Source organism: Garra rufa, unplaced genomic scaffold, assembly GCF_049309525.1.
Source record: "Garra rufa unplaced genomic scaffold, GarRuf1.0 hap1_unplaced_007, whole genome shotgun sequence".
Taxonomy (NCBI): domain Eukaryota; kingdom Metazoa; phylum Chordata; class Actinopteri; order Cypriniformes; family Cyprinidae; genus Garra; species Garra rufa.
Window position 1 is genome coordinate 669617 of NW_027394282.1, and position 25811 is coordinate 695427.

Here is a 25811-nt window from a genome sequence, read left to right on the forward strand (position 1 = left end):
GCCTTCAAACAAGAAGAAGAAGAAGAAGAGGTGCACCAATAGGACTTTTATTTTGCTCTGGTGACGTGACGTCATAAAGCTGCGCGCTCCTCATCTGTTGTGATTCACCTACAGAAAGGTTTGTGGTTTTAAAGTTTTTAAACCAATGGATATTGTTGCATTAATTAAAGCGTTTTTACAAGCTATGTAAAATAAATCATAACTATTAAATCTAACGTTGTAATGCTTTATTTACTGTTACTTAAGACGTTAGTAACAGCTAATGTGCATCTCATTTTTCTCTTCATATCGTGAATCAATCGTGTGATGATAAGAAGTGAGAGACTCAGAATCCGAATCATTTGAATCAAATCATTTGTGAAATGATTCAGTGATTCGATTCAGCGGCACGCGGACTACAAACTACAACAACAAACACAAACGAGTGAATCACAACCGAGAATGATTTCAGGAGAGTGTAATATATTAGATATGACATGCAAATCAAAAATAACCTACCTAAATATGAACCTTCTTGGTAATTTTTTATATTTTATACATTTTATAAAGAAGTCTATTAACTCTCTGACTGTCTTACTAATGCACTACTGAACTAGGAGCTGATTGAGACGCACCCAGAGATTTAGTTTTCATTGATTTATTTTTATTTTTATTATTCTCATCTTAAACAGGACAAAGTGTACAAACACAGGAAAAACTCCTGGAGAATCAACAGAGATCCACGTGACACACTATTATAAAGATGGCGTTTATTAAAGAGGAGACTGAAGACATGAAGATTGAAGAAACTGAGGAACAAAGAAAGATGGCGTTTATTAAAGAGGAGACTGAAGACATGAGGATTGAAGAAACATTGAAACATGAAGAAACTGAGGAACAAAGAAAGATGGCGTTTATTAAAGAGGAGACTGAAGACATGAAGATTGAAGAAACATTTAGAGTCAAACATGAAGATACTGAGGAACAAACAGGTTGGTTTTCATTCTCAAAGCTGAATTCACTACAGAAATGTCACACGAGTGTAGAAATGTTAAGACATTTGACAGAAGTGTTGAGATCACATGACAAATACTAACGCTTCCTTCAATATCCTGCATTCACACTGACCATTGGTTTTCAATGCATTATGAGATCATGCATTTAAGTTGTAACAATAATATGGAATTAGCCTAAAAAAATTATATATTTTTCTGTAACATTAAACCCAATATCTGCTTCTAATATTAAAACCATTGATTTCTAATTATGGCTAATTATGCAAAAGTATCTTAGAAAATTATTTATGGGAAAGTTATTTGCACAAACCTTGAAATGTAAGTTATCACATTTAGCTACTGCATGCCGACTACATTTAGTCATTTAAAGTGTTTGATAAGCAAATAAAACAGCCAGTGGACACTAAAGCTACATCAAAATTACATCCATCAATTTAAAGTCCAACTTTCAAGTTGAAGATCACTGTGAATGAACGTGTAGATAAATAGTGTAGGAACCAGTTTTTCTTGAAAATATAATTCAAAATACGCTATTTAGGCTTCTGGAGTCGTTTTTGAGAGAGAATTTTACTTCCGCATCTGAAAAACTGGCAAAAGCGGTAGTGACGTCACGGCCGGTAGAGCGGTCAATGTAAACCATAGGAAAACAATGGATCGCAATGACTGTTCGGGCGCAGAGAACATTTAAAATGTTCATTTACACTCGTATGACGAACCACAGACACAAATATGAGCCGGTTATGTGGCCAAGAGAGCAGGGACATGCCAGGATTAAAGAGAACAGCGGTCAGAGACAAATCAAGTTGTAATGTGAGGAGAACAGGGCAGGTGTCTGTGAGAGATCAGTGTTAGCAGACGATATCTAATCGGGCAAAATTATAGCATTGGTCATCTAGAAGTATTGATTCTACTTACCTGTAACACAAACGAATAATCTTTGATGAAGCGTGTCATACTCGTTAATATCCAACGTTACGTGATATAGCGGGTTCTTATTACCGCGCACGCGAGAGGTAAACACCTTTTTGTTTTATTATATGCTTCTATGGGAAATGCCCCCAAACTTGATGTGCTGTCTCTGACTCTGCACTTTGAGGCTTGCTGTCTGAAATCAAAATAGATAGCTTATATGCATTTAAGGCAAAGGCATGAGTAAGTTTATGGTAGAGATAATTTATTACTCTGATCAAAATACTTGTACGTACAAATAAACAGTAAAATGTAATCTCAATTACAGGTTGACTATTTTTAGCTCACAAATACCTATAAAGTAAAACTTTTTTAATGCCATTGGTATAAGACAATTAATATTGACAGCATAAGTCAAGTTGTCTGCTGGTATTCATCAGGAAGCCCTTACCTGCATGTGTTGTGTCAGCTATTAAACAGGTTACAGAGGAAGGATTACTTTATAAAGGTTTTGAATGGCCCCATTTTGGTGACATTCAAAAAAAAATAATAATCACAATAACAAATTGTCTTAATGTATAAATGTTTTTATGAGGTTAACAACACATATATATATATCAAGCAGCTCTGCATTTATGGCTCATTCAATTCAGTTTAATTTGTGCAGCAATAAATCGTAAATATTATTTCATACTACTGTTAATACCCAACTTTAAACACACAACATTGCAACTGTTAATATATATACATGTAGATGTACCAAACATATACAACTGAAAGAAAAATATTTTCAGTGTGGTTATCAGTATCACACTAATGTGTTATTTTAGAGGTTGGTTAATAACAGCTGGCCTCCACTGCTTCAGATCTTCACACAGCCTCATGTCTTGCAATGTCTCCCAAAACCCTAAAAACACACATGACAAAAAAAAATCACAAATTAGCTGTGCGAACAATGTGACTAAGCTGTAGACTTGATTAATATAATATTAACAAACGGAGGATAACTGACCAGTAATGCCTTCTCATATGGTACCATTTTTACATGGTTCTTAAACTTACATTGCTAATGTCTAACGTTACAAGCTAGCTACAGTGCTTTACCTCGACTTATACACATCTCGTTGTGTCTCATTATTTAAATAAATATATTCACGGATTTGGTCGTTTTGCGAAGTTATGAGAAGAAAAAACAAGACTTACGGTGCACATTTCACGTATTCGTCTGCATCTCTGACGGCTTCGGACGAACCAGGCTGACCGCGGAGCCGATGAAGCCGCTGTGTGCACTGAAGAAACTGCAACAGTTTTGACCCTCACTTGGTTCTTGCTTCGGCATCCCATATTGAACTGTATCATATCGCCGGGATGATAATCCTCCGGTGTAAAGTGAACGCGTTTTTCGAAGCAGATGCATTCACCCGCACAAACGCACCCAGATCCGGAAGATAGCGCCGTTCTTTTTATTGTAAGTAAACCCGTGGACATGATGTCCTGACAGGCTGGAGTTTGCACAGCCTCCATAAACACAATAATTTACCATGACAATGATCAATTGAAATTAAAAATAACGACTGAAAACACACTAACTCACCACTGCTCCTACTGAATAGCAACAGAGCTAGGCGAACGACTCCCTGTCGTGACGTCATATGACGCGGTCTAGAAAAAAAGCTGTTTTTGAGAGCGGTCCAGGAAATCGTCACTTTGTCTTCTAAATTTGTGCCCTTATGTCTTGTAAAATATTTTCAAATCCTGCATTAACGATTTGTATTGTATTTTCATACACGAATATATGTTTATCTCAAAAAATTTTTTAACTTGCAACATGCAACACGACTTTAATGTGATAAATACCACAGATACCGCATGCTTATTTATGTTAGAGCTAATGAAATTGAAATGAGAATATTGCTTGTAAATAAATAACTTGAACAACAAATTATTTTTTTTATTTTTTATTACATATAACTTTTTACTGTTTTCTACAAATGGATGATTGATTTAGCTGTCTAAAGGACAAGCGCATATCAAGTCTTAATGTCAAGCTCAGGGGGCTGTTTCTAAAAAGACACTCAGAAAAGCTGGAATTAAAGTCCAAAACATGATCTGAAATAATCTAACAAATCTATTGGGGTTAAAGTAGTACCATAAATGACCATTTCATTTATACAATCTCACTCATTTGACCCAGGTTCAGTGAGTCAAGATAATTTGATGTGCACGCTAGGCTTGCCACAATAGACGGTTACTGGTTTTAAGACGCAACACCGGTGACATCACTTTTCCACCCATTTTTTTTTAAGTATTCGTTTTTTTATTAAATATTTATTTGATTTGAATGGAAAATATTATTTTAAATAATTTACTTAAGACGAGAGCAAGCAATATAATTAACGCTTACATATAATAAAAAGCGTAAAAGTTAAGCATGTTTGGCCGAGCACGGGGCACTCCCCCTGCCCAGGGAGAGGGATGCTGAAAACAAGAGATGATGAAGGTAAGACTGCTTGGCTATTTAAAGGGATTCTCTTGTAGTGCTTGGATACGGAGTGTGATTGCTGATGGTGAATTGGCCGTGTTAATTATCTGTGCGAGGAGTCGAATTTACAGAAAGAGAATGGCGGACGATTTAGTGTCCAAAAGCACCTGTTTGGCAATATTTTGGGTTCAAAGTTTTTTTTTTTTTGTAGTTTCGTTGGCGTCCATTAAAACAATTGACGCCGAATTGCCAATTCCCGCAAAACTGAAAGTGAAAGTAGGCTATAATACGCACGCATTTAAAAGCTATTTAAAAGCAGAAAAAAGAGCAAACCCCCACCCCCACGGTCATACCGGTATTACCGGTGTTGTCACGTGCCGATTAACCGGTGGGGAAATTTCCTCATCGTCACAACCCTAGTGGACGCTTGTTCTTAAAGCAGTCCTTAATGTCGATTATAGATCGATTGATCCACCATGGCAAATATATTTGAACTGTTAAATACATTTGAGATGTTGTTTTCCTCAGGTATTCAGCTAAAATATGTGTTGTTGGACATTAACTGTGACATGTATTATTATTAACCGTATTGTAAGTGCATTATTATCTTGGAAGTAAATGTAAATCAAATGTAAGCTGACTGATACAGTCCTAATTATTAGCTCAAATGAGTAAATGTCTGTTCCTCTTCCCAGTTAAAATGTAGTCTGGTTTCTATTATTTCTATTTAAATTTAGTGTTTTAAAAACTAGAGATAGAAGATACAGCTGTTATAAAACCACAGGCTCAATCTGGTTAAAAAGTTTTAACCAGATTGAGCCTGTGTCTCTTTATTTTTTAGGAGTTATTATTGGTAAGATGAAACCATCTTCTTACTGTATGGACATTGTCCCTTCACACTTTTATTTCACACTAAATATTTAGAGAATTATAAATAGCAGTCTCACCTCAGGTGTTGCACCACAGAATTTGAAACATGCAATAGTGGAACCATTGATTAAAAAGGCAAATTTGGACCTGTATCAAAACTGCCATTTCTTCCCAAAGTGTTAGAGAAGGTTGTATTAATACAACTGCTGTCTTTTCTATATTTACATGGGGTTCAGGAAGTGCTCCAGTCAGGTTTTAAATCCTTGTAAAAGTTTTTACTGACCTGTTATTAGCTACTGCCTTTGGTAATTATGCTTTCCTCTTGCTTTTAGATCTTACAGCGGCATTTGACACTGTAGACCACAATATCTTGGTTTCTCAATTAGAAAATTGCATTGGTTTTAAGGGTACTGCGTAGGAATGGTATCCTCTTCAGCGTCATTCTCATGTGGAGTTCCTCAAGGTCCATTCTTGGGCCTGTTCTGTTCTCTATATATTTGCTTCCTGTAGGGTCCATCTGTAGGAAGTCTGGCATCTCGTTTCATTTTTATGTAGATGATTCTCAGCTTTATCTGCCTTTGAAAAGGAAAGATGCAAAGTCGAAAGGACCATTGTTGGACTGTTTTCAAGAAATTTAAGCCTGGTTGACTCTAAATCTTTTTTAAAGTTTAATGAAGAAAAGAAAAGTTGTGGTATTTGGATCTAGAGGTGCTTGTGACTCTTCTCAGTTGGATCTTGGTGTTTTAAGATTATATGTGAAGCCCAATGTTAAAAATGTGGGTGTTATTATGGAGTGAAAACTGGGTATACAGGTTAATTCAGTAATTAAAGCTAGTTGTTTTCAGTTGAGGAAATTATCCAAAGTGAAGTCTTTTCTATCTTTAAGTGACTTAGAAAAAGTTATACATATGTTTAGATATTAACCAGGCTTCTCTCACACATTTGCAGTTGGTACAGAATGCTGCTGCTGGTATGTTGACAGGAACACAAATGAGAACATATTACACCAATTTTGGCACCTCTCCATTGGTTTCCTGTTCATGTTATAATGGATTTTAATCGATTTTGGTTTTATTGTTTAAATCACTAAATGGACTAGCATATTCTGACTTAATACAGCTATACACTCCAACAAGAGCATTTAGATCCACTGAGCATTTACTTTTGTTTCTTCCTCACATGAGGTTACAAACCGGGGGACCTAGTCTTAAAACTCATTTTTACTCGTTGGCTTTTAACAAAGTATGAGAGTTAAGTTTTTATGATTGTGTTGGACTCTTGTCTGTTTTACAGTGGTGTAAAAAAGTGTTGGCCCCCTTCCTGATTATCAATTTTTTAAAGTTTGTTACACTTTAATATTTCAGGTCATCAAACAAATTTAAATATTAATCAAAGATAACACAAGATGCAGTTTATTATATCGCAAATATTGCGATTGCGATGCGATTTTCGATTTTTGCGTTCAATACATAAAAAGTCAAGTGCATAAAACAAAAATTATGAATAATATATGTTGTTACTTTTACGACACAGAGGGTTAAAAAACTAGAGGTCGACCGATTTTGGTTTTTACCGATACCGATAGCTAGGTTGGACCACACTGGCCGATACCGATTAATTAACCGATAGTTTTGAAAATGGATACTGAAAGGAAACTAAAATAGTGCTCTACTAGTTTTTAAAAAAGTACAAAACCATACTTTGTAAATTAATAAAAATATTAATATGAATTATATATTGATCATTAAAGTTATTTTATAGTTCATTAATGTTAAGAAAATAAATCTTTACATTTTAACAATATGTAAAATAGCAATTTCTATGCTTTTTGTTTACATTTATAATCTCTGTATGTCAGTACTGCCATCTTAAAATTAAGGTTCAATTTAATTAGATTTTATATTAAATTTAATTCGTGCAGAATTCACTTTATTTTTTTATATATAAGCAGGCTACTTTTTAAAACAATAGACAGTAACATATGACAGTGGCTGCTTTAACAGGCTTCAATGAATGCACAGATCTATTTCGATATATCAGATGTTTTGTCCTGCTCTTTAAACTAGTTTCATATAAAAGTATTAGAAAATGCAAGTGCATTTAACCGCATCTGCAATTGAGCTTTTTAGGATGAACAAACACAAAGAGAAAGTGAAAGTCTGTCAGTGCGTGAGTTTTGTGCATCTAATAGTACTAGTACTGCATTACAACCGGCAGAAATGAAGGCATATCTAAAGTAAAACACTGCGGGTGGATGCACACACTGTCAAACAATCCGCACATGTCTCATAGTGCAAACTCTGTGCAATGAAGCCCGCCGCGTCTCTAGCAAGCACACGTGCCATATGCGGGAAAAAACACAAGCTCGTTGAAAAGAGGATTGCGATGCATCGGAGAATCCATTTTTCACTCACCCTTAATAAAACTGTGCAAAAGTGCAGCGCTTCGTTGTGCGGACAACTGGCAGCGCAGGTATCACACACACACAGGATGCGTCGCGTTTAGTTCAAGGGGAAGTCTAAAGGGGAAGTTTATTTAATCACCAAACCGGCAAATGTTTACTTAAAGAATTATCAAAAAAGCGGCAAAGATTAGTTTAAAGAGATCAAACGAAACGAGAAAGGGTGATATATATTGTTGTAGCCATTTAAGAATTTTTTTCTGTTTGACATTGTTTAAATATTATTTGTTTATTACGAAAGAAGTTTTTCCTTGTCTCTCTATAAATTTGTTGCATTTTATTCCCTATAGGAGACAAAAATGGTACAGAAACATTAAGATCAGTCTGTGTATAGATATATGTAGATCCGAGACTCTGTCATTAAATTTCCTAGATTTTTTTTTTTTATTATTAATTGTATAATGGCCAGCCTAATCTCTGTAGGGTACTGTAACGTTCCCAGTTACTTTGCACTGGTCAAGCTACGAGAATTTAAAAGGGGGGAATCATCTTCTTTGCAAATATCAAACTGGTCTTATGTGAAAGAGTTAAATTGCCAAATAAATACATTCAAACACAACATTGATGTATCTTTCTGCATGTTTTCAATCAATACATTGGTCAGACACAACTCTTCAAATAGTGCAAAACACCTACATTCAAATACAATTACACAAATTTACCGTGCATATAAGTACATGTGTGAGAAGAATGGATATGGTCTACAGAGTCCAAAACAGGTTGAGATCATAGACAGTCCTTGAAGCGAAAGTAACCAATCCTATCTGTATATGAGAAAATGACAAGCTGATGTCCTAAACTTGAATGTCCAGTCTGCACCAAGGACCCTCAGATATATGCCAAATAATTGGCTTCAGCAGTACAATTGTCCATCGGTGGTAGTCACAGTATTTGAGCAACTTTATTAATTAACCATCCTCTACAAGAGAGAACACAGAATAACTAATTAAACTCAATTAAGAAAAAACACAGTAAGAACAAACAGAACCTATCACTTACTCTACTACTTCCTGTTTTAGCTAGTACAGATTGAGCTACACGTTTCCCTCTAGTGGCAAGTATGAACATGTCAAACAGAAGACTCTGACAAAACCTGTGACAGACAGTGACTGTTACAGTACTGGCTGAGAAGGATCAGGTTTGGACACCCTGGTATAGGCTCTAGAATACATGCTTTACATATCTACATGTTTTGATGTTAATTGTTTTGTGCCACTAAACTGGGGTTAACTTTTATTCCTTTTTTTCCACCTTAGACCTAACAGTGCTGAAAGAGGAGAGAGAAGATCTGAATGAATCTGAAGAGAAAGATCAGGTTTTTTGTTCCTTACAGACTGAAAAGACTTCTAAACAAAAAAGAGCTCAAACTACAGGAACTAGGAGTTATTTTTCTTGTGTTCAGTGTGGAAAAAATTTCACTCAAAAAGGAAGCCTTAAAACGCATATGAGTATTCACACTGGAGAGAAGCCGTACACTTGCCAACAGTGTGGAAAGAGTTTCATCCTAAAAGGACACCTTAACAGACACATGATGATTCACATTGGAGAGAAGCCTCTTACCTGCCAACAGTGTGGAAAGAGTTTCATCCTAAAAGGATGCCTTAACAGACACATAAGACTTCACACTGGAGAGAAGCCTTACACATCCAAACAGTGTGAAAAGAGTTTCACTCTAAGTGGAAACCTTGAAGTTCACCAGAAAATTCACACCATGGAGAGCCCTTTTACCTGCCAACAGTGTGGAAAGATTTTCACTTCAAAAGGATGCCTTAACAGACACATGATAATTCACACTGGAGAGAAGCCTTACACATGCTCTCAATGTGGAAAGAGTTTCGCTCAAAGTGGAAACCTTAAAGTCCACCAGAAAACTCACACCATGGAGAGCCCTTTTACCTGCCAGTGGTGTGAAAAAAGTTTCAATGAAAAAGGAAGCCTTAACAGACACATGATGATTCACACTGGAGAGAAGCCTTACTCATGCAAACTGTGTGGAAAGAGTTTCAATGAAAAAGGAGCCCTTAAAAGGCACATGTTTGTTCATACTGGAGAGAAGCCTCACACATGCAAACAGTGTGGGAAAAGTTTTAGTCTAAAAGGAAGCCTTGAAAGGCACATGAAAATTCATAATAGAGAGAAGCCCAACAGATCCCCTTAGTGTAGAGTGAATTTAAAACAAAATGTATAGAATGGAACTTTCTCATTCAAATGTAAAGCATTATGTTTTGTCCATAGTACACTTTAAGCTCAGTCCAACACAATACAGCTTGTTGACACGGTAATGCATAAAAGAGTAAGGAATAATATGGATGTGTTTGCTCTGTTTACAATGTAAAAACTTCACATTTGTATCATGAATTGAAAAGAGATCTCACAGAAGGTGCAGATTTTGGTTGAAGCACATTAAAGGACATTGTTAGCATTTTTAACATCACCGTTTCGGGTTACAACTACAACCCTTGTTCCCTGAGAAAGGGAAGGAGAGACGAGGACATACAGAGGAAGGCTCCTCCCTCCGTCGTCTCCACCTTGGACTCTGTTAATCATTTTCCTCCTGGATGTCCATTCTCCTCCTCCTGTTGTTCCATCAGTGCAAGAATGCGCCTTCCAGAAGGGGGATGATATGCCAGGAATATGGACCTATTTTTGTTTCTGTGTGCCCTTTTTTGGTTGCGTTCCTTTCCTTTAGTCCAGTTAGTCATTCTGTGCACCCGTGTTCCCCAGTTACCCCATATATTAAAATCAAAGTCTGTGCATTCTGTCTCTGTTGGGTCTCTATCGTAAAATACGTCTGTCTTCCCTATTTCCTTGTGTGGCTTACCCTGTGTCTTTGAACTTTAATAAACTCTGTTCCTTTGATCTACGTTACGCCGTTCCTCCCAGCACAGTATCGTGACATCAGTGTTCAAGTATTGGAGCAATTTTATTAAAGGGATAGTTCACCCAAAAATGAAAATTTGATGTTTATCTGCTTACCCCCAATGCATCCAAGATGTAGGTTACTTTGTTTCCCCAGAAAAACACAAACGAAGATTTTTTTCGAAAACCGGTGCAGTCTGCCAGCCAAATAATGTGAGTGGATGGGCACCAGACCTTTAAAAGTAAACAAAAACATGCACAGACAAATCCAAATTACACCTTGCGGCTCGTGATGATACATTGATGTCCTAAGACACGAAACGCTCGGTTTTTGAGAGAAACTGAACAGTAAGGCTGGCAGACAGCACCAGTTTTCATTAAAAATCTTCGTTTGTATTCTTCTGAGGAAACTAAGTCACCTACATCTTGGATGCATTGGGGGTAAGCAGATTAACATCAAATTTTCATTTTTGGGTGAACTATCCCTTTAATCACTGTCACATCCCCTGTCAGTAGTGATAATGGACTACCGCCTGTCATGAAATATTGATGGCTTTGACCTTTTGACCTCCCCCCCCCCACACCCCTTTCCCACGGTGCCCACCCACGTAGAGCATGACCTTGTGTTTGATCTTGACCTTGTGAACTCTACTGACCTTGTTTTGCTGGATTGAGCAGGTGCGATGTCGACGGATGATAGGTTTATGGGTTGTTGAGAGGATTTACGAGACGCTTACCAGGTGCGGGATTAACTTCTGACAGGTTTATGGTGGTTGCAGCAAATTTACGATACACTTACCAGGTGCGGGATTAACTTCTGAGGGTTTTATGGGTTGTTGCGTGACCATCCGGTGTTTGATGTCATCCGGTTAGAGAATTATAGCCTGTTTGCGTGACCATCCGGTGTTGTTCATCATTAGGGTGAAGGAAATACAGTAGCTGCGCGTGACCGTCCGGTGTGGGGTGAGGAATGAAGCTTTGAAGAATGTTTCGGCGATTTTACGGTCTAGCCCCACATCCGTGTTGTATCGCAGGGTGTCAGGTTGCGTTCAGCAAAGATAAATAGGGCTTCCCCATCATATCTGCGGATCATCTGAGCTTTGAAATACATAGACATGGACGCGATACACTCACCTAAAACTCCTGAGAGGGAATGGGACAAAGAGCTGGATGGAAGACCTGACTAGGGCCCCGAGAAAACCGTACAACAACAACAATTATAAAATGAGTACCAATTATAAAGTATAAATATATATATTTAAAATAATAAAATGATGATAAAAATAATAGTAATAATACTACAAATGAAATTCCTATCATTTAATCATTAAATCCCTCACCTTTTTACAGTCTAGGGTGAAAAATAAAAGTCTGCGTGCGTGAGGCTCTCATAGGCTCTCCTCAGCATTGCTCTCATTGCAGATCTCCCCGTGCGTGCTTCATGAGCTCGCGTTACACAACAGACCATTTGAACTTCTTATATGTAAAAGTGACCATACATGTATTGGCTGTATATAAAATACAGCTCTATTTGAGCTGGTCGTCTGTGTCTCACACCCATTCATGTCATTTTTGCAGAGGATCCAAATTACTTCTCACAGTAGCTACATCTGTTTGAAGAAATCTGTGGATCGGATTACTGTGTGAAAGAGAGGGTTTGCAAACATTTTAAAAGTAAACACTTTTTTTCATAGTTACTTTTAATAAACATAATGCAACTTATTCCTCCTGGCTTGCGCTTATATTTTAGCTGAACCATAATTTATTTCACATCAAACACAAAGTTTCTTATTTTATCCATAACCGCACGATGAAATATATCAACAAAGTCTTTAATGTTTTAAAAATATAAATGATAACACTTGGGCCCAACAGTATAGCTTAATCATGTACAAAAACACACATCCAGTCCTCCAAGTCGTATTCTCTTCTATATAAAAGAAATGAATATAAACGATGTGATCACACGTGATATAAAACAAAGAAAAACATTTACACTAGTTTTTAGGTAGCGGTAAGTATTGTGATGGGGACCCAGCAACGGCAAAATAAGTACAGGGAAAAATGTCTTTAAACAGACCAAACCATAAGGATTATGCCTGGACATGTCAGCGGGCCTGGACATGTCAATTTGAAACTGTATAAATCCCTTAACCCGCCCAATCACAGTAAACTTTCTCCATTTCTGTATTTTTTTAATAAATATTATTTACTATATTTTTATAAAGCTTTTTGTACTGTACAAAGTGAACACCTACCCATCACACAAAAAGTTCAACACACTTCCATTTGGAATTAAATATTGTAAGTCATTTAAATTATTATAGTAGGACTCAAGACATTTCATCATAAATCACATTTATGTTGTTATATCAATGTAATGTCCAAATCAGTAAACAAATGTGTGATATAAACATTTCAACCTAAAAAGTGATTCAAGCAAAAGACAAAATAAAAACATGAAAATTATTCTCACAAAAATGTTTGCTTTCTCAAAACACAAACATGTTCGATCACGCTTGCGTGCGTATAATTGTAGCGCAATTTGTGCTGAATAAAGTATAATCATAAACATAAATATGTTTTAAGGTGCTGGAAACACACAAATGTCAGGGTAGGACAAAACATCAGTAGAGTTACCAAAGCCCCTCAGACCCCAGAGGGGTAATACATATATAATTATACAAGGCATCAAAGTAACAAACATGTCACTATAGCAAAACAAATCATACATCTTAAACATGTATTCAACATTTAAGTTTATTGAACACATAGCTCACTTTTTTAAAGATGATCTTCATGTTTATAAAAATAACCTTTACAATACTTTTAGACAATCATAAATATAAAACATAGTAACAAACGTTACTAGAGCAAAACAAATCATTATACAACGTTCATTTTATATTTTTAAGTTTATTGAAGTTATAAAACATCAAAGTAACAAACATGTAACTAAAGCTAAACAAATAATTCATTGTACATCTCAAACAAGTTTTCAACATTTAAGTTTATTGAAATTATAAAACATTTGATTCACTTATTTTAAGACGATCTCCATGTTTATTAAAATTAACATTCACAATACTTTCAGGTGATCATAAATATAAAACATTGAAACAAACATGTTACTACAGCTAAACAAATCATTCACCGTACATCTTAAACATCTTAAACAGGTATTCATCATTTTATTTAGGTTTTTGAACTTATAAAACACATCGTGCACTTCTTTTAAAGATGACAAAAAACATCTCCATGGCTTTTATAAAATTTATAAAAATCATAAAAATGGCTTACATTATGTTCTTCGAACACTGAAATCCATTCTGTGAATGTAATATTTGCAAAAATGTTTAAGTTGGAATATAAATAAAACTCTTTGGTCCTCCCAGTGATAAACTCCAATGTGAAACTGATGCTCCAGGCCCCTCAAACAGACTGATAAGTGATGGTGATGAGTAAACCAGATGTTCTCCTTGAAAAGGAGTTTCCCTACACATAATGTCCGGTGGTTCTTGCTTAAATTTCAACTATAGAATATTTTGTATTAGATTTATTTCACACCATTCGCTTTAGATTCCTAAAGTTTCTTATTTTAATCATAACCATCAATGTCTATTCCCCTCACACACACTCCTTTTTGAGTTGTATCTTTTAGAAAATGTAATGGTTATTTTCAAAACAGGATCGTCACTTCCTGTTTGTCCTAGCGTGCACCTTGAGTTGAAGCTCCGTCGAGTCAAATTACAATTTTCTATTTTTAAACCTAAAAACAATTCTATACACCATCATTTTTGTTTTTCATAACATGTGAATATACCCGTCGTGTGGTACAACAAAAACAATTGGAACGCCTTGTTATCACTGGTTTTTATTTTTGTTTTCCCGAGTCTGCTACTAAGCTAGCTTATAACCGTTTAGCTTTGCCAGCATGGTCGCGGCTAATCTTGCATACATTTGTTTATTCTCTAATCACAAACACTTTAACTGCTTACTCACTGTTACTTGCTTTAATGGCGAATTTGTGTCTACCTTTGAGTGCAGGTGAAGACACGTTCGAGCTGCACTCGGTTCTGATGGAGCTGGAGGCAGTGGAGAAGCAGATCCAGGAGCTTCAGGCGAGACAGATTGAGCTGCGAATCCGAAAGGATTTACTCGAATCTTTCCGGGTAAGTGTACAGCTCGATCCTAACACTCCCATAACCTCTACTCCGTGTGATTCTCTGCCCAGATCCGCCGCACCCAGGACGCGATCCTCCCAGATGTCGTTCACTCCGGCGTCGGGACACCACGGACCCTGGGTGCAGCAGCAGAGGAAAGTGCGAGCCAGACCCCGAGCCAGGACCTCTCCCCCTCCGTAGCCCCCGGTCTTCGAGATCTCCACCCAGAACCGCTTCGCTCCCCTCCGCGAGACGGAACACGACGCTGTGATCGTTGGAGACTCCATCGTCCGGTACGTTCGTGCTAACTTAGCTAACGGTAAAGTGCACACTCGTTGTCTCCCAGATGCTCGCATTCTTGATGTCTCTTCACAGATACCTGCCATCCTGAAGGACGATGTGAGCGTCGGTGCAAGCGTCCTGCACGCTGGGGTGAACGACGTCAAAGTGCAGCACACGGAGGTCCTGAAGAGGGATTTCGCGAGCCTGATCGAGACGGTACGCAGCACAACGCCCGCGACGAGAATCATCGTGTCAGGACCGCTTCCCACGTATCGACGTGGACACGAAAGGTTCAGTAGACTTTTTGGCTGTTGTCATGGTGTAAGAACAGAAACTGCTCTTTGTTAATAATTGGAATCTTTTCTGGGAGCACCCTAGGCTTTACCGCGCTGATGGCCTGCACCCCAGCAGAGTCGGAGCAGAACTGCTGTCGGACAACATCTCCAGGACGCTGCGCTCCATTTGACTAGTAAGCAATTCTTCAAATAGTTGCGTTTATGGCTTTTTTTATGCACATTTAAACGATAGTATAGGTGCTGTCCAACCTATAAAGACTGTGTCTGTTCCTCGAATAGTGAGGTCAAAACTAAAATTTAATGCAGGATCTAGAACAAATCTAATCTTGATTAGACCAAAAAAATGCACAATAAATGAACAAAATCAATTTTTAAAGCTTGGGCTCCTAAACGTTAGATCACTCGCACCCAAAGCACTTATTGTAAATGAAATAACCACAGATAACAGTTTTGATGTACTCTGCTTGACTGAAACTTGGCTAAAACCAAAGGATTATATTATAATGAGTCTACTCCACCAAACTACTGTTATAAGCATGAACCCCGTCAGATTGGTCGTGTAGGTGGTGTAGCAAGAATTTATAGTGATATTTTCAATGTTACTCAGAAAACAGGGTACAGGTTTAATTCATTTGAAGTACTCCTACTTAATGTTACTCTGTCAGATATGCAAAATAAATCTCTCCTATCTCTTGCTCTGGCTACTGTGGATAGACCTCCAGGGCCATATACAGATTTCCTAAAAGAATTTGCAGATTTCCTTTCTGACCTATTGGTTAATTTTGATAAAGCATTAGTTGTTGGAGATTTTAACATTCATGTTGATAATACAAATGATGCGTTAGGACTTGCGTTTACTGACCTGTTAAACTCTTTTGGAGTCAAACAAAACGTCACTGGGCCCACTCATCGTTTTAATCATACACTAGATCTAATTATATCGCACAGACTTGATCTTACTGATATAGATATCGTACCTCAAAGCGACGATGTTACTGATCATTTCCTCGTATCGTGCATGCTGCGTATCACTGATGTTAACTATATGGCTCCGCGTTATCGTCTGGGCAGAACTATTGTTCTTGCTACCAAAGATAGATTCAAAAATAACCTGCCTGATTTATCTCAACTGCTCTGTGCACCCATAAATAAACATGAACTAGACAAAATGATTAGTAACATAGGCACTATCTTCTCTAACACATTAGAAGCTGTTGCCCCAATCAAGCTAAAAAAGGTTAGAGAAAAACGTACTGCGCCGTGGTACAACAGTAATACCCATTCTCTCAAAAAAGAAACTCGTAATCTTGAGCGTAAATGGAGAAAAACTAACTTAGAAGTTTTTAAAATTGCATGGAAAAACAGTATGTCCAGCTATAGACGGGCTTTAAAAGCTGCTAAAGCCGAGTATATCCACCAACTCATAGAAAAAAACCAAAACAATCCAAGGTTTTTATTTAGCACAGTGGTTAGATTAACGAATAACCAAACACCTCCTGACCTGAATATTCCTGCACAGTATAATAGTAACGTCTTTATGAATTTCTTTACTGATAAAATAGACAACATTAGAAATACAATAACTAATATAGATAATACAGCAACTGATACTTCAACATTAGTCATTACACCCAAAGAAAAACTTCAGTGCTTTACAACTATAGAAAAGAAAGATTTAAATAAATTTATCACCACATCTAAACCAACAACATGCCTATTAGATCCTGTACCCACTAAATTACTAAAAGAGTTGTTACCTGTTGCAGAAGTACCGCTTCTTAATATTGTTAACTCATCGTTATCTTTAGGCCATGTCCCAAAACTATTCAAACTAGCGGTTATTAAGCCTCTTATTAAGAAACCACAGCTAGACCCTAGTGAACTGACAAATTACAGACCCGTTTCTAATCTTCCATTTATGTCTAAAATTCTAGAAAAAGTTGTGTCTGCTCAATTGTGCTCCTTCTTGCAAAATAATAATATATTTGAAGAATTTCAGTCAGGTTTCAGGCCCCATCATAGCACAGGAACTGCACTTGTAAAAATCACAAACGACTTGCTACTTGCGTCAGATCAAGGCTGCGTCTCATTGCTAGTTTTACTTGATCTTAGTGCTGCGTTCGACACTATAGATCATGAAATACTCATAGATCGATTACAAAACTAAACAGGTATTCAAGGGCAGGCTTTAGGATGGTTCAGATCATACCTGTCCGATCGCTACCACTTTGTTTATTTAAACGGGGAGTCATCGCAGCTAACACCAGTAAAGTATGGAGTGCCACAAGGATCTGTCCTAGGTCCCCTACTATTTTCAATTTACATGTTACCCCTCGGTAATATTATTAGGAAATATGGGATTAGTTTCCATTGTTATGCTGATGATACTCAACTATATATTTCAACAAGACCAGATGAAACCTCTAACTTAGCAAAGTTAACAGAGTGTGTTAAAAATGTGAAAGACTGGATGACCAATAATTTTCTACTGTTGAATTCAGATAAGACTGAGATATTACTTATTGGACCAAAAAACAGTACACAAAATCTCTTAAACTGCAACCTGCAACTAGATGGATGTACTGTTATTTCCTCTACAGTCAAAAATCTGGGTGTTATATTAGACAGCAACCTGTCTTTTGAAAATCATATTTCCTATGTTACAAAAACAGCATTCTTCCATCCTAGAAACATTGCTAAGCTACGGAACATGTTACCTGTTTCTGATGCAGAAAAGTTAGTTCATGCATTCATGACGTCTAGACTGGACTACTGTAATGCACTACTAGGTGGTTGTCCTGCTTCTTCAATAAATAAGCTACAGGTAGTCCAAAATGCAGCTGCTAGAGTCCTTACCAGATCAAGAAAATATGATCATATTACCCCAGTTTTACAGTCTCTACACTGGCTACCTATTAGGTTCCGTATCACTTACAAAATATTACTTCTTACCTATAAGGCCCTTAATTGTTTAGCTCCTGCATACCTAACTAGTCTCCTACTACGCTACAATCCCTCACGCTCCCTAAGGTCGCAAAACTCTGGACTTTTAGTAGTACCTAGGATAGCAAAGTCCACTAAAGGAGGGAGAGCCTTTTCTCATTTGGCTCCCAAACTCTGGAATAGCCTTCCTGATAATGTTCGGGGTTCAGACACACTTTCTATGTTTAAATCTAGATTAAAGACTCATCTCTTTAGCCAAGCATTCACATAATGTATCTCATAACGTTGTAATTTCAGTTACATCTGATCAAATGCACATTAATATTCCTCAGCTTGGGCTAAACACATCATTTTTGTTTGGTCGGAAGTTGGAACAGCAGCTACGCTAATTATTTCTTTGTTTCTCTGTCTCTGCCACGGGATTTCATCCCGTGGTAACTAGGGTTTACACAAGATTCAGCCCGGATTCAGATGAAGAGATGATGCCGACCCCTCAGAGGACCGCAGATGATGCCAGCCTTGAAACAACATACAGCACTACATAATTTTCCTACAAGTTTGACTACAGCACATAACCATTGCAATTAGTGTTCATCATCTGTTTAATTACACAGTTACTGATTGAATATTTATATCATATGTACATCGACTCAACATACAGTATTCACCACTAATAAGCTACTAAATATATTGTAGTAGCCTAAAACTTTTGTGCAGCTGCTCTGCAACAATCTGTATTGTAAAAAGCGCTATACAAATAAACTTGAATTGAATTGAATTGAATTGAATTGAACCAGCTTTACTCATTACTAACCAGTTTGTCTTTTGTCATTTCTCAATATGCGTTCTTGTCTGTACTTGTGTTCTTGTGGACTTGTGAAACGTCATCAGTCGTCACCCAAGTACCGTTCCAATTCAGATTTCACATCTAGCCAAGTACAGTTAAAATCCCCGGATGTGTTCTTGCTCCATCCCTTTTATCGAGGATGCATCAGGAGGTGGACTTGATAAAGCCCACAACCCAGAATTCAGTTCGCGCCAACAGACATTTTGTAATGGCGGAGGAGAGAACTCACAACTGTAAGTGATACATTTCGAAAAACTGTTGTTGTGTCTCGAAATGTAGTTTTAAGAGCTTTTGGGGTGAGAATATAGTTGTTTAAACTTAAAAGCTGCTGTTAAATTATAAGGTTAGCCCCTATTTAAAAACTTTTAAGAGACCCAACTATTACCAGGGCAGTCAACACTCATGTAACTTACCTGTCGAGGGAAGTCCTGCCTCAGCAGTTCCTCCCAAAAATATGCTGCTGCCTATAGTGTTGCTGTAGTGGTTAAACATAAGCTTCAATCCGATTTTAATGTGTATCTAACTTACTGGGCTTTGGGTAACGTATATCTTATTCTTTTTTCTCATGAATCAATCGAAAATTAACCATGATTTTACTACAAATAAAACCAAAAGAACATGGTTGCTATAGTTTAACCATGGCGTTTGTAGTATAACTGTGGTTATGCAAATTAATGTCAATAAAAAAAGAAAGGTAAAAAACATGGTTACTACAATTTTACTATAATAAAACAATGGTTAATTTTCGTTAGGTTTTGTTCCCTCACAGATCATTGTAGCTGAGAGAAAACTACTTTGTTTTTTAATGTAGATCCTAATTCTTAGAGTGCTGTGTTGTAGTTTTGAACAAATTGTTTGCTTGTCTTCATTTCATGTTTGTACTGAATTACTTTATAACAATATTATTGGTCATTAAAAAGTCCATTAATTTTTTGTTTTTAATCAAGGGACTGCTGAGGAAACTCGGCACTTATAGAATTGCGGCCGGCCAATGAAAGTCTTTTCACAGGGAGGCGCAACTCCTCCAAAAGTGGAGTGAGTATTATTTTTGATTGCTTGTATCATTCCCTGCATGTCTGAAGGTTTATGTGATGTCAATCTTAATTTTTATTTTGCCTAGGCACTTTGTTTCCACTTCTGGTTTGGCCAAAACGGCCAAACAGGCCAAGAAGAAATGGAATAATTTGAAAGACAAAGACAAGGTAATCTGCCTGTTCCTCTGCTTCTGTTACTGAAAGACCCATACCAAGATTTGTGTAAAGACTAACTGGTCTTATATGAAAGTTATCATGGATGTATAGGCCCTTACATTCCATCTTGCATAGTTTATTTTGAGATGAAAAAAAGAATAGTTCACCCCAAAATTTAAATTATGTCATCATTTACTCGCCCACAAGTTGTTCCATACCTGTATACATTTTTTTGCTCTACACAGGGAGATATTTTTAATATATTTGTATATTTGAATATTGGTAGCCAAACAGTTCTGGGGTACCACTGATTTCCATAATATATAAGGGTCAATTTTTTCAAAGTCAAGATTTATACATCATCTGAAAGCAGAATTATTAAGCTTTCCATTGATGTATGTTGGGATAGGACAATATTTGGTGTAGGTACAACTATTTGAAAACCTGGAATCTGAGGGTGCAGAAATCTAAATATTGAGAAAATCACCTTTAAAGTTGTACAAATGAAGTTGTTAATAATGTAATTTCCTAATGAGTTTTACCATAAAAGAAAAATCAATGATTTTGATCCATACAATGTATTTTCGCCTATTGCTACAAATATACCCCAGCGACTGGACTACTTTGTGGTCCAGGGTCACGAATATTTTTCAAAATATCTTCTTTTGTGTAGAGCAGTGGTTCCCAACCTTTTTTACTTCGGGGCCACCTCCTTCTCTGGTCAATTTTGCAACACTTTTTTATATAATATAATGATAATAATATACATACATACAAATACACATACACATACACATACAGATTTAAAGCTGCTGAATTTTTTACTTCAGAGACATCAGAGTACTTTTCTTTAATAAGTGAACCTACCTACCAAACAGGACAATAAAGGAGATGCCAAAAGACGCACTAAACCTCCCTTTGAACTTGACTGACTGAATATATACTGTTTGTATCCATTAAAAAAACAACATATGGCTAAATTAAAAACAGCAAATATATTCTTAATCTGTTAAACACATCGGTCTGAAGGCGGAAAGGCGAAGATCAGTGAACTCAGCGTGTCTGATGCTCATTATCACCGAATTCCAGAGAGCACGCATAGTTTGGGGATCATTAGCGGCAGTGGCGGCCGGCCCATAGGGGGCGCTGGGGCACCGCCCTCCCTGATAAAAGGGGCTAAAAATGTAAAATGTATTTTTACAAATTAAGTTTTTTAATTCGGTTTTACTCACCAGTATGTGCCAACATGCGATATGAAAACATATACAACATTTCCCACCTAGTGACATTCATTCACCAGTGAATTTCCACAGACAGACTTGTATCGTTTCTGTCATGGGGCGCTGAGAAAAAGCGCCCCTGCAGTTCAGCCAAATAGCCAGTCATGTGCTGTTGCTAGGGTAAATTAATAAATATGCGGCCAATCAGTCTCTCAGAATTTTATGGTCTTGGGGCGCTGAAAATTCTGCCCCAAGCAGCAGAAAATACCGCGAGATTTAAGTTTGTTTGTTTTTTCTTTTGAGGCGCGGTCAATCAGAGTAATGATGGCGAACTTAACGAGCGAAGAGCGATTTCCACCAAATTCGGTGAGATCACAAGCAGTTCAAATGAAGCAAAAAAATAAAACAATCTTACGAATCATGGAGCTTGGATAAAGTCATGTAAAGTCATGCCTTTTATCGTTTTCCCTGTTTGTTATTTCAAAGTCCTGTCACCAAAGCGTTGTGGACAACTACACAGAGAGTAATTGAGACAATGCAGTTTAACTCGATCGTCGGGGTACAAGCACAATGATTTGTGTAGATGATGCAGTTACACAATAGACGTCTTTTTTCAAGTAAATTGTGAGTGTTTATGTTAGTATTATTATAAGCACAATATTATTTATATATATTCATATATACACACACACACACACACACACACACACACACACAGATAGATAGATAGATAGATAGATAGATAGATAGTGTTCCTTCTTTAATTGGACATACATTCAGTTATGTCTACCAACTTGACAAATATATTGTCAATACCATTATAATTAGGTCAAAACAATTAATGGTCTACACGTATTTAGTTTTTGCATAACAGTTACTTATTATATCGGACTATATTTAACTTTATGAAAATTAATTTATATGCAATGTTTTACTACAAATCAATTTATTTTCACTGTCTTTAAACTGAGAATTATCCTGTGGCTCCCTCGTGTGGATAATATTAGTATTATGGCCTTCATCTCTGAATCACATTAATATAAATGGCTAATATTTTTTTTGGATGATTACAAATGTTTAATGATTACTTTACTGATAATAAAGCCTGTATTAACAATGTGATTTATTTTGTGTGTGCCCCCCTAAACTTTTTTAGCACCAGCCGCCACTGATTAGCGGACTTATGCGTGCCTAATGTAAGATTCTGATATACACGAGTGTTATACATGGGTAGGCTCAAGTTCGTTATTATTAGTCGAATAGTGTAAAGTACATTAGCGCTAGGGTATTTGCGTCAAGCATGTAAGCCAAGATGTAGTACACGTGCAGCGGTTTGAAGTTTTGAGCGGCCATTCAGTATTATGTATGTATTTAACAGTGCGTCGAGTCCGAAGCAATCAATCACAGAACACGAGAAAGCCGTGCTTTGATCATTTTTATTTAGCTATAATATAATTAAATTAAACAATTATAGGATAATATTAAAATTAATTTTAAGATATCTCGCAGCCCCCCTGGAGGATCACTGAGGCCCCCTGGTTGGCCGTGGCCCACAGGTTGAGAACCACTGGTGTGGAGTGGAATCAGTCAATCAATCAATAAATTAATGGTTTGAAATATCATGAGGGTATGTCAGATTTTTACTTTATTTTTAGGAGCTTAGGGACCCACCTACAGGGAAAGGGGTAGAGGCCGGTAGTGGTACACTGCCATGGATGCAGCACTCAATCAGTCTGCCCCTGGTTGTCACATCAAACCTGACTGCCACTACAGGCGGCTCAGTCAGCACACCGCCCTCTGCCCCTTCGGATGAAGCCAGGAGCAGCAGTCAGCTGTCAAGGAAAAGGTCGAGGGACAGCCAGGCTCTTCTTGATTTTCTGAAAGAACAGGCTGATAGGGAAGAGGAAAGGGAAAGACAGGCAGTGGCAAGGGAAGAAGAGAAGGAGAGGGCAGCAACAGCCAGAACTATGGAAGCCCGTTTCCGCCACTGAATAAAAAAAAAAAAAAATAAAGTATTGCGACTTTTTTTCTCAGAATTGCGAGATAAAAACTGGCAATTCTGACTTTTTTTCTCAGAATTGCGAGTTATAAAGTCAGAATTGCGAGATATAAAGTCGCAATTGCGAGATATAAAGTCAGAATTCTGAGATATAAAGTCGCAATTGCGAGTTATAAAGTCAGAATTCTGTGATATTAAGTCGCAATTGCGAGTTATAAAGTCAGAATTCTGAGATATAAAGTCGCAATTGCGAGTTATAAAGTCAGAATTCTGAGATATAAAGTCGCAATTGCGAGATATAAAGTCAGAATTCTGAGATATAAAGTCGCAATTGCGAGTTATAAAGTCAGAATTCTGTGATATTAAGTCGCAATTGCGAGTTATAAAGTCAGAATTCTGAGATATAAAGTCGCAATTGCGAGTTATAAAGTCAGAATTCTGAGATATAAAGTCGCAATTGCGAGAAAAAAAGTCAGAATTCTGACTTTTTTTCTCGCAATTGCGACTTTATATCTCGCAATTCTGACTTTTGTTTCTGTTCATTTGTGACACTTTCTGGCAAAGCACAATAGGAAACGGAGATCTTGTCTTTTTAAAACAACATATTATGTCATAAAAACGATATAATTTTGCCGTTTTAGAAAATATATGATTACATGTGAGCGAGCTATAGGCGATTGTCCGCGCGGCCTTCGCCACAGTCCTGACATAAAGGAGGATCTGCACGCTGCTAAAGTTACAGAAATACACTGTTTTAAGTATTTTAATGTAATGGTTTCAATTGTAGAGCGAGCTATAGGCGATTGTCCGCGCGGCCTTCGCCACAGTCCTGACATAAAGGAGGATCTGCACGCTGCTAAAGTTACAGAAATACACTGTTTTAAGTATTTTAATGTAATGGTTTCAATTGTAGCAGCATGTTTATTAGGATTAATCTGTCTCCAATAACTGCACTCAGACCCAGAGGATATGACTAACAGCAAATCCAGATACTAACCGAAAGAAAAAAAAAAAAGAGAAATGACAAACGATTTGATTGTATTATGATGATGATGATGATGATTTCGTTCTGTTTTAAAATGGGAAAAATTAAGCCAGAATTTTCGGATTTTTTGTTCATTTTTCGTCTTTACTGTCTGTGCCATCATGCAGAATAAATGTTCGTCTGATGTGCCGCTCTGCAAATTAGTCACAATAACGTTAATTTCTTCATAACAGTTGGCTATATTTCTTGCAATACATCTCATATAATGCGCACTTCTCGGGTGGGCGGCGCAGGCTCGATAAATAAATATAAATATCTTCTTTATTTTATGTACTTCCACAATAACAACACAACGTTACAAAATGCATTTTTAAAAATACAAACATAAAACTTATGTCTATAGACATAAACAAACAAAATAATAATAATCATAATACTATTATGATTATTATGCAGATTATTATTATTATAAAATCTCATTATCAGCATTTCTGAGTAATCCACTCTAAGCTTGGGATATTTATTTGGATAACTTTAATGTAACTGCAAATCGAAATACGAGCAAAAATGAATTAAAGAAATATTATATAAAAATTATAATACGTCTAATAATCATAGTTTATTGTTATTATTATTATTTATATTGTTTTGTTTGAGAAACAGAAAAACGAAAATTGCTTGATTTTTCGTATTTTTGTTCGCGGGTAAAACAAATTGCTTTAATATTTGTTTAAAATGCCTGGGCGGCCATTATTCTTAGTCTGATTATATTTAAATTGTATATTATAACATTATATCTTTAGCTGAATCAAGCAGCACATTGGGTTGTTCATCTGGGTTAAATTCCAGGCTTTACACTGTGGAAAGGGGCTGCGCTCTGGCTGTAAGCACAGGTTACAGGTTACAGATAATGAACTCACACAATAAACACAATGTTTTCTATTTGTTTTATTGAAGTAGACCTTTAAAGCTGTCTATATTAGACATAAGTTGCGACAGCGCACCTTGTATTTTTACAAAATCATTTTGTAACGTTGTGTTGTTATTGTGGAAGTACATAAAATAAAGAAGATATTTATATTTATTTATCGAGCCTGAGCCGCCCACCCGAGAAGCGCAGTGTTGCGCATTATATGAGATGTATTGCAAGAAAGCCAACCATTATGAAGAAACGTTATTGTGACTAATTTGTAGAGCGGTACATCAGATGAACATTTACTCTGCATGATGGCACAGACAGTAAAGACGAAAAATTAACAAAAAATTCTGGCTTAATTTTTTCCCATTTTAAAACAACAAAATCATCATCA

General features: G+C 36.8%; 1 protein-coding gene across 1 annotated transcript; it reads left to right on the forward strand.

Moving 5' to 3' along the window:
* Positions 1 to 679: 679 nt before the first annotated feature.
* Positions 680 to 10576, forward strand: LOC141313325 (uncharacterized). The gene is made up of 2 exons (XM_073832643.1): positions 680 to 971; positions 8974 to 10576. The coding sequence occupies exons 1-2, from the start codon at positions 743 to 745 to the stop codon at positions 9873 to 9875; spliced, it is 1131 nt and encodes a 376-aa protein (XP_073688744.1). The 5' UTR covers positions 680 to 742; the 3' UTR covers positions 9876 to 10576.
* Positions 10577 to 25811: the final 15235 nt, after the last annotated feature.

What these genes read in the sequence shown, in the direction of transcription:
- LOC141313325 (XM_073832643.1), top strand. Translation starts at nt 743, where the DNA reads ATGGCGTTTATTAAAGAGGAGACTGAAGACATGAAGATTGAAGAAACT. An exon ending in AGATACTGAGGAACAAACAG is followed by an intron (nt 972 to 8,973) that starts GTTGGTTTTCAT and finishes TTTCCACCTTAG; the next exon opens with ACCTAACAGTGCTGAAAGAG.